The sequence below is a fragment of the Alexandromys fortis genome, unplaced genomic scaffold, assembly GCF_014885135.2.
Source record: "Alexandromys fortis isolate MF-2015 unplaced genomic scaffold, M_Fortis_MF-2015_v1.1 scaffold_99, whole genome shotgun sequence".
Classification (NCBI taxonomy): domain Eukaryota; kingdom Metazoa; phylum Chordata; class Mammalia; order Rodentia; family Cricetidae; genus Alexandromys; species Alexandromys fortis.
The window spans coordinates 1,314,059-1,327,027 of NW_026067982.1; the positions used below are offsets into that span (position 1 = coordinate 1,314,059).

The 12,969-nt window shown below is 48.9% G+C and overlaps 1 protein-coding gene across 3 annotated transcripts in view; it reads left to right on the top strand.

The window, feature by feature from the left end:
* Actn1 (actinin alpha 1) overlaps positions 1-12,969 on the top strand; it is a 94,237-nt gene that overhangs the window by 78,323 nt on the left and 2,945 nt on the right. Inside the window, exons 10-20 of one of the 3 annotated variants that reach the window (XM_050158643.1) lie at positions 50-280; positions 2,211-2,358; positions 4,450-4,600; positions 5,641-5,749; positions 6,148-6,288; positions 6,958-7,140; positions 8,000-8,134; positions 9,166-9,345; positions 10,812-10,958; positions 11,879-11,959; positions 12,338-12,403. In XM_050158643.1, the coding sequence (XP_050014600.1) occupies positions 50-280; positions 2,211-2,358; positions 4,450-4,600; positions 5,641-5,749; positions 6,148-6,288; positions 6,958-7,140; positions 8,000-8,134; positions 9,166-9,345; positions 10,812-10,958; positions 11,879-11,959; positions 12,338-12,403 (1,572 nt within the window). The remainder of the gene's footprint in view (positions 1-49; positions 281-2,210; positions 2,359-4,449; positions 4,601-5,640; positions 5,750-6,147; positions 6,289-6,957; positions 7,141-7,999; positions 8,135-9,165; positions 9,346-10,811; positions 10,959-11,878; positions 11,960-12,337; positions 12,404-12,969) is intronic. The other 2 variants (XM_050158644.1, XM_050158645.1) reach the window with 2 other exon arrangements.

A 12,969-nucleotide genomic window follows, 5' to 3' on the forward strand; every position in this document is an offset into this window, starting at 1 on the left:
TTCCTCCAGCATCCTTGGTCCATGCCTTGCCTCTGCCCTTTCACCGTAGCTGTTGGAGTGGATCCGCCGCACCATCCCGTGGCTGGAGAATCGGGTACCCGAGAACACCATGCATGCCATGCAGCAGAAGCTGGAGGACTTCCGAGACTACCGGCGCCTGCACAAGCCACCTAAGGTGCAGGAGAAGTGCCAGCTGGAGATCAACTTCAACACGCTGCAGACCAAACTGCGGCTCAGCAACCGGCCCGCCTTCATGCCTTCCGAGGGCAGGATGGTCTCGGTGAGTGCCAGGGGCAAGTCTGGGGCCCGCCTGGTCACCTCCATCCCCCAGCTGCTTGGAGGTGGGTTTTCTTCTACTTAGATGCCATGTTCCACATTTCTTTCACTTTGTCACCCAGACTCAAGCACAGGCACAGAGGGGATAGCCACCTTCTCCCTTGACTGTTCTGGGTCAGGCTTGCTCATCTTAGCATTCCAAACTCCCCCTGCCCCTTAAAAAAAATAATGTTTTAAACAGAATGTCTGGTCATGCTGAACCAAGCAAATAATGTTAGTTTTTACTTTGATATGACCTTAAGCAAAAACAAACAAAACAGACCCACTTTTGTTATCTTAAACAACAAATTAATTTTTGTAGTGTATTTCTAATATACAAATAAATATTAAAAAGTAAAAGTTATTTATACTCTTATTACCAACTATCAATTTTGTTCTAATTTGGAAAGATCTTTTTATTGATTCCAGGTCCTCATGCATGCTAGACAAGTGCTCTGATACAGGACCACATCCCCAGCCCCCTTTTCATTTCTTTCCGTGAGGTAACTAACTCCTCCTGGGGATCAACTCATCTAGGACTCAACCATGAAGACCTTGAACTTGAGATTCTGCCTTGACATTCTAAGTAGCAGGGATTACAGGCCTATGCTGCCAAGTCCAATTTAATCTTTCTGTATAAGTATAATTTTAAGTGGACTCCTAAAGCATGTTTTATATAAGATTCTTTCAAACAGAAATGCCTATAATAAGCTGGGTGTGAATCAAATCTATAATCCCAGCTCTTGGGAAACCGAGGCAGGTGGATCACAGCAAGTATCACTAAGCCCTATCCAGAAAATAGGGACTAAACCCTAATATGCAGTTAATTTTCTGTGTCCTGGGTGCTCTCCCATTACGTCCCTTTTTGTCTTGTCGCTCATTCCTTTTATCCTGTCTCCAGGACTTTATGAGCCAGGAGAATACAGGGCAAACTCATCAAGGCACCACCTTTTATCCTTTCCAACAAGGAATAACAAAACAAAAACAAGCAAAAATCCAGACATATTGGGCAGAACCAGAGAGGACAGACCAAGTGGGAGGAGGCAGGAACAGGTGATCTTGAAGGAAGCAAAAGGCCTGTGGTGTCATGTAAACATATGAAGACCAGTCCTTCAGAGTTCAGGATTTAATCAGATGGTTTGGGTTCTTAGAGTGACTGCTAGCTAACAGATACTCTTGAGAAGTAAAGGACGTGCCCCTGATGTGGGGCAGGAGGCTGGCTCTCAGACTGGTTCTGCTCTTGGTATTCCAACTGGGTGCCCTGTGCTAACTGTAGGATGCCTGTACAAAGGGCATTGTGCATTGCTTTCTTCTCATGATCACGGCTGATTCCCTCATCCAAGCTACTCTCCAGAGCCCAGAGCCAAAATCCTCCTCCTCCCCTCTTCCTCTTCTTCCTCATCTTCCTCCTCCTCCTCCTTTTTTAATTTATTTTTTGATATTGAGATGAGGGTTTCTCTTTGTAGCTTTGGTACCTGTCCTGGAACTTGCTCTGTAGACCAGGTTGGCTTTGAACTCACAGTCCCAAGTGTTGGGATTAAAGGCATGCACCAGCACCACCAGGCTTTTTTTTTTTTGTTTGTTTGTTTGTTTTTGTTTTTTAGTTTTTGTTATTTTGCTTCATTCTTCGTTTGGTTCCCTGACTTGTTGTTGGACCTCTGAGGCTGGCTAGGATTCATCTGGAAGCTAGTCAGCAAACGGGAAGACTCCATAACTGCATGTGAACTCAGACTCCATTCCCAATCTAAGAGGCAGGGTAATTAGTACGAATAGGAGCTGGAAGAGTCAGATGGATGTTTGACTGTGATGTGTGGGGGGGCTAAGATCAGAAACATCTCTGCCTGGAAAGCTCCAGCCCCTCCAGGTTCTCTGAGCTTGTGTCTCCATCTCTGCAGGACATCAACAATGCCTGGGGTTGCCTGGAGCAGGCAGAGAAGGGCTACGAGGAGTGGCTGCTGAATGAGATCCGGAGGCTAGAGAGGTTGGACCACCTGGCCGAGAAGTTCCGGCAGAAGGCCTCCATCCACGAGGCCTGGACAGATGGTGAGCCGGCTCCCGCCTCCCTTTTTGACTCCCACCCAGCCTCCAGCAATAACTCAGTTCTTTTGCTTTGGTTTATGTCATCTTGTTTAATAGTCCTCTGGCACCAGACAAGTTCATTGACCTCTGGATTGCTTCAGTTTCCATGTTCGCAAAGTGGGAACAGTAGTACCCGCTCCTAGGTTTGTGAGAATCACGTGCTGAGGGCCCAGGATGCTGAGGAGAATTACTGGCAGCAGGGAGGACCGCAGTCTATAGCTATCTGGGGGTGGCCTGGCTTGGTAGGAAAACACCAGATAAGCTGGTGGATTTAGGATGCCAGTGCACTTGCAAGTACAGAGTGAAGGGAATTGGTGAGGATGGCTCTGATCCACTCACTTTTTTCTTAGTTTATTTTATTTCTGTTTTGTTTTGAAATAGAGGTTTCATCATGTAGTCTTGACTGACCTAGAACTCTCAGTGTAGACCAGGCTGGCCTTGAACCCAGAGGATCCACCTGCCTCTGCCTCCCTAGTGCTGGGAATAAAGGTGTGTGTCACTACACCCAACTGGAATTTCATTCTAAGGAATTAACCCTAAACATGGAGGACATTGTGTGCCCAGGGTTATCTATGGGAAATCTGTCACAGTGCAAGCTGGGGTGGGGTGGGATCTGGGGTCCCACAGAACAATGAGAAGCTCCGTTGGAAAAGTCTGGCCAAGAAAATTATTCGTATCCATGGGTTCTGTGTCTCTGAATTAAACCAAACTTTGAAGCAAAACATTAAGAGCAGAAAGGAATTATGTCTGTGCTGAGCTCATACAGACTGTTTTCCTGTCATAATCCCTTGAAGGCTATGGACAAACACTAGCTGTGTAGCATTTATACTGTAAGCAACTGAAGTGACTTAAAGTATATGGGAGAATATATGGAGATTACATGTATGTGTGTGTGTATACACACACATGTACATACTGTGCCATCTTATATAAGGAATTTGAGCATCTTGGGATTTAGGTATTCTTAGGCAGTCCTGAAATGAGTCCCCTACAGATCTTGAAGGACCGCTATACCCAGGAAGACCATGAAGCCAAAATAGAAATTCTGATAGTGTGTGCTACTAAATAAGTGTGTGCTACTAAATAAGTGTGTGCTACTAAATATTTTTAGAGCAGGAAATATATTTATGTAGGAATAGATAAATGCATTTATTTGTAAATTAAATCTAAATTTACTGTGTTACGATTTTAAAGGGAAAACAGACAACAACAAAAAACAAAAAACCTAACCCAATACCAAAAGAAAGAAATGCTCTGCTATTGGCCGTAGCTCTTATAGCCTCACAGTCTAGCCTTATGGGCCGCAAAGGTGGGATCACGCTATGACGGCCTAGTTACAGAGAACGTGCTTGTAAACAAGGCTCAGCTTCCCCTACCCTGAAGGTCCTTCCTCAGGCAACTTGGAAGCTTTTTAGGGAGGTCGTTTCTCATCCTTGCCTTCCTCCTCTGAGAGCAGGGCTAAAGGTACAAGCACTATCCTTGCCCTGGGGTGAGGACATTACTGATGGCAGAGAAGGCTCTGGGCACCAGTGAATGTGAGCGGCAGAGGCCACGGGTGCACCGACTGCACTGAGAAGAGCTGGGAAGGGATCCCTGGCAGGGCTTTCACACTTTACATCCTAACTAGAGCGCTCTAAGATTCTAAAGTACCCATGAGGTACTCCTCTGCCTCTACTCTCCCCCACCCCCCGTTACTCCACAGAACATGTATTGCTCTTTCCTACTGTTGGAAAGTGAATGTCAGGCCTCGTGCATGTCTACATATTCCTGCATAACATATTCCTTCATAGACAACCAGTTTAACTGTCCTGGAGGTGCTCCCTGAAGGGCAGTGGTCCTCCAGTCTCCCCCCATAGCTGGATATTCTTTGCTATATATCTACTCTCTTACGCTGTAGATTGGTGTACAGTGAGCATCTCCACGGGAAATACCCCCAACAAGCAGAGCTTTCTGGGGCTTGAGAGTTGGATGATGCTTGCCTGGCTCTTGCTCATCTGTGTCCTGTCTCCATCTCCCCCCCTCCCCCGACCCCTATCCCCCGCCACCCAACCCAAGGCAAAGAAGCCATGCTGCGGCAGAAGGATTATGAGACAGCCACCTTGTCGGAGATCAAGGCCCTGCTCAAGAAACACGAGGCTTTTGAGAGTGACCTGGCTGCCCACCAGGACCGTGTGGAGCAGATCGCGGCCATCGCCCAGGAGCTCAAGTAGGGGCTGCTTCGGTCTCTTTTTCTTTGAGGTCTCAGTGTGATGCTGGGGTCTGCTTTCTCAGCTGATATAGATGAGGAAGTAAGGGGATAGACAGATGGCGCTTGAGTGGGGGAAGGTGTTGTGCCCATGTGGTCAAGGGGCAGGCAATACAGAAGGCAAGGACTCTTCCTGGTGGGAGAGCCTGAACCGTTCCGTTCTTGTGCAGATGTTTGGTCATTACCTATTACAAGGATAGGATCAGGGGTACTCAAACCATTTAGATTAGTGTAAAAGTAATGGGATTTGTTACAACATTTTTGTGCTATTTGGTTTTTAATTGTGTGTGTGTGTGTGAGAGAGAGAGAGAGAGAGAGAGAGAGAGAGAGAGAGAGAGAGAGAGAGAGAGAGAGAGAACAGGCATACGCATGCCATGGTGCATACGTGCTGATCAGGGGACAGTGGGAAGGAGTTGGTTCTCCCTCTGCTTTTACTGTGAGCTCCGGGAATTGAACTCAGGTCTTCAAGCTTACACAGCAAGTGCTTCACCCACTGGACCATCTTGATCTTGCCAGCCTAGATTTTGGTTTTCTGTTCGTTCATTTTCTCTTGAGACAGGATTCAAATTGTGGCTCTAGACTGGCCTAGAACTCAATGAGTAGCTCAGGTTAGCCTCAGACTTGGCAATCCTCCTGTCTCAGCCTCCTAGGAGAGTGCTGAGATTATAGGCATGAGCCACCTCGCCTGGCTCCCAAGCCTTAGTCCTTGACTCTGAGCTTTTTTTTCTTGGGCCTCAGCAGCTTCCCATCATTGGCCATTAGATTCACCACCAGCTTTATTTGCAGCAAGGGCTGTCTCCTGCCTCTGATTTCCTGAAAGCCAAGGAGGCGGGAATGGGGCAGGGTGCTGGAAGTGTGCAGAGGAGAGCACCCTCAGCTCCCCCAGCGCAGCTAGTGCTCCTGACATCCCCGGGAACAGGAATGGCAGGCTCCATACCTGCCCACCTCAACCTGTGTGTCCCTCATTCTTTGACCCCTGTCTGTCTCTTCCCACCCTACAGTGAGTTGGACTATTATGACTCACCCAGTGTCAATGCTCGTTGCCAAAAGATCTGTGACCAGTGGGACAATCTTGGGGCCCTCACTCAGAAGCGAAGAGAAGCGTTAGAGGTGAGGACCCTGCAGTGCTGTGTGTCACTTCCTGCTCCTCTTTTTAAGTTCCCATGATTCCCTGGACCATCCCCATCTCTGTCCTAAATAGGAAGACTCACTTTGACTGAGAATGTGTGAACTTTGCATTGATGGAGATCCTCCTCCTGTCCCCATGAACTTGTGAGCCCAGCTCTAGCCTTTTGAGAGTTGTCCTGTTCTGTAAACCAGACCCTCTTGGGACTTGGACAAGTGACTCCAATGTGATGGAATCTGTCAATTGACAGCCAAGACCCAGAGCCACTGAAGAACTGGTTCTTTCTGCCTCATCCAGTCTGGTGCTTCTAGACCAAGATGCCCGGGGGCTTGGCTTTCAAGTTTCACTCTACTAACCAGCCCACCCCACTTGATACTCCCAGAGAACAGAGAAGCTGCTGGAGACCATCGACCAGCTGTACTTGGAATATGCCAAGCGGGCTGCACCCTTCAACAACTGGATGGAGGGAGCCATGGAGGACCTGCAGGACACCTTCATTGTACATACCATTGAGGAGATCCAGGTGGGCATCCCGGAGAGGCTGATCCTCTTTAGGATAAACCGAGAACCAGTATTCCAAGGATCCCATAGATTGAGAAGAGTTAGCATGGAAGGTTGAGTTGTTTGGTTTTTACGATTGTTTTATTTTTATGTTATGAACAACATATGGGTGTTTTGTCTGCATGTATGTATGTGTGCCACTTGGACACGGTGCCCAAATTCCCCTGAAACTGGAGTTGCAGATGGTTGCTGGCAGTCATATGTATGCTGGGAACTGAACCTTGGTCCGCTGCAAGAATAGCAAGTGCTCTTAACTGCTGAGTCATCTCTCCAGCCTCCCACTCCCTTTTAAAGATAGGGTCTCACCATGTACTGCTGACCAAGCTAGCCTCAAACGCAGAGATCTGCCTGCCTCTGCCTCCCAAGTACTAGGATTAAAGACATGTGCCACCACTGCCCAGCAGACAAATGTATTTATTTGTTCTCTTGACCTTTTCTTTTGTGCACACAAAAATGTAGACTTTATTATATACCATATCCCAAATCTGCCATCAGAACTTGGTTTGGGTGTTCCCACGTCTTTAATAGGTGTAGGACTTGACCTTCAGTCCTTTATTTGGGACCTCTTGGGCTCCTTTTGTTTATCTTGTCTGAGAAGAGCACTGACTAACTCTTGCCACTGTCTGTCCAGGGACTGACCACAGCCCATGAGCAGTTCAAGGCCACTCTCCCAGATGCTGACAAAGAGCGCCTGGCCATCCTGGGCATCCACAATGAAGTGTCCAAGATTGTCCAGACCTATCATGTCAACATGGCAGGCACCAACCCCTATACAACCATCACGCCTCAGGAGATCAATGGCAAATGGGACCATGTGAGTTGAAGGGCTAATGGGCATAGGCCGAACCATTGTATATTTCTTCTTTATTATTGTTTTTATTGAGCTATACATTTTTCTCCACTCTCCTCCCTTCCTCCCTTCTTCCCTTCTACTCTCTCCTATGACCCTCATGTTCTCAGTTTACTCAGGAGATCTTATCTTTTTCACCTTCCTACATAGACCCATGTGTGTCTCTCTTAGGGTCCTCTTTGTTGTCTGGTTTCTCTGGGGTTTACCTGTAGGCTGATTTTTCTTTGCTTTATGTCTTAAAGCTACTTATGAATGAGTACATATTATATTTGTCTTTCTGGGTCTGGGTTACCTCACTCAATATGGTTTTTTTCTAGTTCCACCCATTTGCCTGCACATTTCAAGATGCCATTATTTTTTACCGCTGTGTAATACTCCATTGTGTAAATGTACATTTTCTTTATCCATTCTTTGATTGAGGGGCATCTAGGTTGTTTCCAGGTTCTGGCTATTACCAATAATGCTGCTATGAACATAGTTGAGCACATGTCCTTGTGGTATGATTGAGTATCTTTTGGGTATATACCCAACAGCGGTATTGCTGAGTCTTAAGGTAGATTGCTTCCTAATTTTCGGAGAAATTGCCATACTGATTTCCAAAGTGGTTGCAAACCATTGTACGTTTCTTAAGGGCAGGATTTTTATCTGTATCTCATTGGTTTTCATTTGTTAGTGAATGAGTTTCTGGTCTAAGTTGACATCTTTGCTCTTACTGCATTCTGACTTGCCTCTTTTCCTCATGGGGGATCCTCATTTCCTCACCTGGGAGTATGGGACATGGGACTGGCACACCTACAGAGTCCTATGGTTATGCCCACCCCAGGTACGGCAGCTGGTGCCCCGGAGGGACCAGGCTCTAACAGAGGAGCATGCCCGCCAGCAGCACAATGAGAGGCTACGCAAGCAGTTTGGGGCCCAAGCCAATGTCATTGGGCCCTGGATCCAGACCAAGATGGAGGTGAGTCTTGTCATGGGAACCAGGCTGGGACTGTCTTACCCTTTCCTGTTACCATTCCAACCAGCCAAGTCACCTGGTTACTGAGAGGGACCATGGAAGACAGGTCTGAGCACATGATCGTTCAATTGCAGGGGTTGCTGGTGGTTTGATTGGGGCAAAGTAGGACACTACTAAGGAACTCCTATGAAAGTTCCACAGGAAGAGCAAGTAGATGCCTGGGTCAGCTCAGCCCCTCTGGGTTGCCTTGTCTCCGTTACCGCTCCCCAGGCGGTGAGCCTGATCCTTCTTCGTAAGAGAGCTCAGCAAGCCTCGTAGCACAAGTATAGAACATTTTGTGGGATGTGTGTGATGAGTGATCACTGAATATCTTGAGTGTAGAGTCTGTGTCAAGTTTATATGAGTGTGTACATGTGCATACACACACACACACACACACACACATTCCTGCACCCCCAAGACTCGACTTTTAAATACTCGATAAATGTTAACAGGGGACTGAACTGAATGAATAAAACCTGCTTTCGCCAAGAACCACTTACATGAGTCAATGGCTGGCAGAAGTGTACATTAGGCCTTGCTCATGAGGTTGGGTGCCTCAGCAGGGCTTGCATAACCATCCTAGGGGACAAAAGAGCCGGAGCAAAAATAGCTGCAGAGGAGGTATGCCAGGTGAACTGAGAAATATGAGGGGTCCTGGTTGGGAGGGAGCTGGCTGGGAGCAGTGCTCTCTGGAAGGCGTTTAAATAGCAAGCAAAATGAGTGTTTGGGTCAGCTATTGACTCCGCGATCCAACCCTTTCCTTGCGCTAAGAGGTACATGATTGATGGAAAATATTCCACCTAGTGCCAAGGCTTAATATAGTACTATAAGGTGCAACTTCCTTTCCGAGAACCGTCCATGCCAAATATCTTTTCATGTTCAGTGTTGCTAGTTGTAGCTTCTCTAGGGCCAGGATGCTAGTAGAAGTGACCTTGGGGGACTTGTCCCTGCCCTCTGAGTGGGTCTGATGTTATCTCTCTCCCGATGGACAGGAGATTGGGAGGATCTCCATCGAGATGCACGGTACCCTGGAGGACCAGCTCAGCCACCTGCGGCAGTACGAGAAGAGCATTGTCAACTATAAGCCAAAGATTGACATGCTGGAGTGTGACCACCAGCTCATCCAGGAGGCACTTATCTTTGATAATAAGCACACCAACTACACCATGGAGGTAAACAGGCCGGGTCCTGCTTCTCTGAGAAGAAGCTGGGGGTCCTTGCTGTCCTCTGCTTGGGGCAGCATCTCCCAAGGAATCTGGGTAGAGGAGGAGGGATCTGATGGAGGAGGGTCATCTGTCTATTTGTTATTTTCATTGGTTAATAAAAAAAAACTGCCTTGGCTTTTGATAGGGCAGAATTTAGATAGGCAGGGTAGTCAGAACAGAATGCTGGGAGAAAGAAAGCTGAGTCAAGCAGTCGCCATAGCTCTCCTCTTCGAGATGGATGCAGGTTAAGAATATTCCCGGTAAGACACCACCTCGTGGTGCTACACTCATTAGAAATGGGTTAATCAAGATGTGAGAGCCAATAAGAGGCTAGAGCTAATGGGCCAAGCAGTGTTTAAAAGAATACAATTTGTGTGTTGTTATTTCGGGTATAAAGCTAGCCGTGCGGGAGCTGGGTGGGAACGTAGCCTGCTCCTCACAACAGGGATCCTCACTCTTTCTATCCCTGAAACTCTGTACCTTCAGTCCTCAGCACCTTTGTGCCCCAGAGAATTTGTGGCAAATGCACATATCTGGTCCCTGGTTCCAGAATTCATTTGTTCTAAGGCGGCACTTGATGAGTCTCAATTTTTAACAAGCACCTTGCAGGGATATTGGTGCTAGTGGGCTCAAAACATCACTGACTTAGGTACCTGATTCCTATAGGATGTTAGCTGTTCATCCTGTCATGTAGGATATGTTACGAGGCTTGCCCTGTTCAGCCGTTTCCTCATTGTTCACATGCCGTAGGGTGTGCTTACATAGGCTGCATGCAGTTTTACTATGTGATCACTGAGACCAGCATGGTGTATTTGGCTTGGCTTTGACCAGAAGGCCATTGTGGTGCCAGCTGTATTGGCTTAGATCAAAGGTTCGTTTGTAGATGTATGTTCTCGTATGTGTAGTTGTGAGATAGTAGCTGTTGGGAAGGGATCGCTCTGTTATTTTTTGTTCTTTAGTTTTTTTTTTTTTCCACCGCAAAGCCTACCTTCCTTCTCTAACAAAGTTCCATTGGCAAATCCGAATCTTATTGCCCTTCCTGCCCCTTTCAGGCCCTCTGTCCTGGCAGAATGTGCTGTGTCCCTCCCACTGGTAACACTGTGACTCCAGAAAGATGGTCAAGCTAACTGTTTTGGCCTTCACAAATAATATATTTATCTTATGGATAAGAGTATTTTGGCTGAGTGTATGTCTGTGCACCACGTGTGTGCCCAGTACCCAAGGAGGCCAGAAGGGGATATGTTTTCTGGAGCTAGAGTTATAGATGGTGGCGAGCTGCCTTATGCGGGCTGGCAATCAAACCTAGATCTTCTGGAACAGCAACAAATGTTCTTAATCCCCTGAGCCATCTCTCCAGCCCTTTTTTGAGTTGAGAGGAGGAATGGTTGGACAGCCCAGAGCCTGGGCCTGACAAGTTCATCACTTGCCCCTAGCACATCCGCGTGGGCTGGGAGCAGCTGCTCACCACCATTGCCAGGACCATCAATGAAGTGGAGAACCAGATCTTGACCCGGGATGCCAAAGGCATCAGCCAGGAGCAGATGAACGAGTTCCGGGCCTCCTTCAACCACTTTGACCGGGTGAGAGCCCTACTCCTTGCTCACCTAGAGTGGTCCCCAACCCCCGACCCAGGGCCCTGGAGGGCACTGCCCAGGGCATGAGCCTGGTCCTTGGGTAGGTGAGGAGGAGAGAGCGAGCAAGGAACTAACAACAGCCTGCCCTGACTCAGTCTGCCCCATAGAGCCAGGCTTTCTGAGCTGGCGCACTTTTCACGGCATTCCTAGAGAGAATGCCACTGTGGGTGAGAGGGTCTTCCATCGTTGACTATTCCTCTCCTGTGAGAAATCAACCCTCAGGAATGAGGCTGCCAGAGCCACAAGTAAAACCCTGTGCCTACAGCTGTGGGGCCTGTCCTCTTCTGCCTTGGGACAAAGGAGCAAAAAGAGACTGCCTGTACCGAGGCTGCATTTGGACCTGCTACTGGGGACATTAGAGTACGCTATTGTGGCTCCTCATGTCAGCTTCAGGATGGGCTGCACATTCCCAGTACCCTGAGCTTGGGGACATCCACAAGGGAGGCGGGATATGAGGCCAGGTGCTGTCCACCACCCTGCCTGCTTCACTGCCCTCCAGGGACCTGGCGAGGTGGGGGGGGTAGGGTTCTGGGAGACATCAGGTAACCTGGGGCACTTCCGGGAGCTTCTCACCCTTGTGGCTCATCATGTTCCCCTCTGGCCCTGCTTTCCCAAGCAGGACTGTGTGTGCCAGGGACAGGGCCCCCTCTGGAACCTTGTCCGTGTGTCTAACTGTGTGCACTTTTATTTCCCTTCTCCCCCACCCCTTACCCTCCACCCTCTCCATCCGCATGCCTTTGTCCCCGTGTCTCCCCACACACACCACCCTCCTCCCTGGGGCATGGCCCACCCTACCCCCACCCCCCCTCACGGCCTCCTCTTCCCTGACACCGCATGGCTCGCTGCCTGGCGCACCACGGCCCCAGGATCACTCCGGCACGCTGGGTCCTGAAGAGTTCAAAGCCTGCCTCATCAGCTTGGGTTATGATATTGGCAACGACCCCCAGGTACTTGCCTCCTGCATGGAGCACGCTCAAGGGTGGCCTCTGGGGCGAGAAATAACGCATTTCTCCTTTTTTTCTTCTCTCTCTGTCTGAATCTCCCTGTCCCCCTTCCCGTGGGCCATGGGGCTCATCCTTTTCTGCCTGCCCCCTGTTGGGTTCCTCTGACTTCTGTCCTCGGTATCTTTCCTGGGAACCTGCTTGGGTATCCGCCTCTTCTCCCTCATCACGTCTCACCATTCTTTGCTCTGTCTTCCTTCGACGTGTTCCTTCTCTACTCTGTGGCTCTCCCTGATCTCCACCATAAACTCCACCCTTCATTCTGCTGTCTCCCTGGCCCCTGGCTGTCTGTCCCTCCTGTGTCTTGGTGCCACTGCCCCACAGAAGAAGACGGGCATGATGGACACGGATGATTTCCGCGCCTGCCTTATCTCCATGGGTTACAACATGGTAACGTAAACCCCATCCTCTGCCTGCCAGGCTTTCTGTTGCCCTGGCTGGGAGGCAGTCACCTAACTGGAGAAGTCAAGTCTTAGCAATGGGAGACTTGAGGCCCTTAGGTTAGCACTGTCCTCCCCAGGGGAGCCCCTTGTCCCCATCCTTGGGGAAGATAAAATCTGAAAACCAGACGACCCGTGGGGTCAGGGTATGGCTGAGAGGCTTGGCCTTGTCATCTGCGACACCTTATGGTACTGTGGAGAGAGGACTTTTTTATTCCCATGGTGGACACCGACTGGATGGCCAACCCCAAGGCATATAGGGATGGTAGCTCTACTTTGCCCTACTTGAGACACGGAGGTATATATTTCTGCCCCATAACAGCCCCCATCCAGGCCTGCCACCACTCAGTCGTTGGCCCAGGCCTCTCTCTAACTTTGGTGTATCCCCACTTCATCCAGCTTTCTGAGGAGGACAGGACACTTGTCTGGATAGACAGGTAATTCCTGTCTATTGGGCCAAATACAGAACGCTTGTGGTGCCCGGCAAGATTAAGGGCTGGGCCAGATGTGTACTCA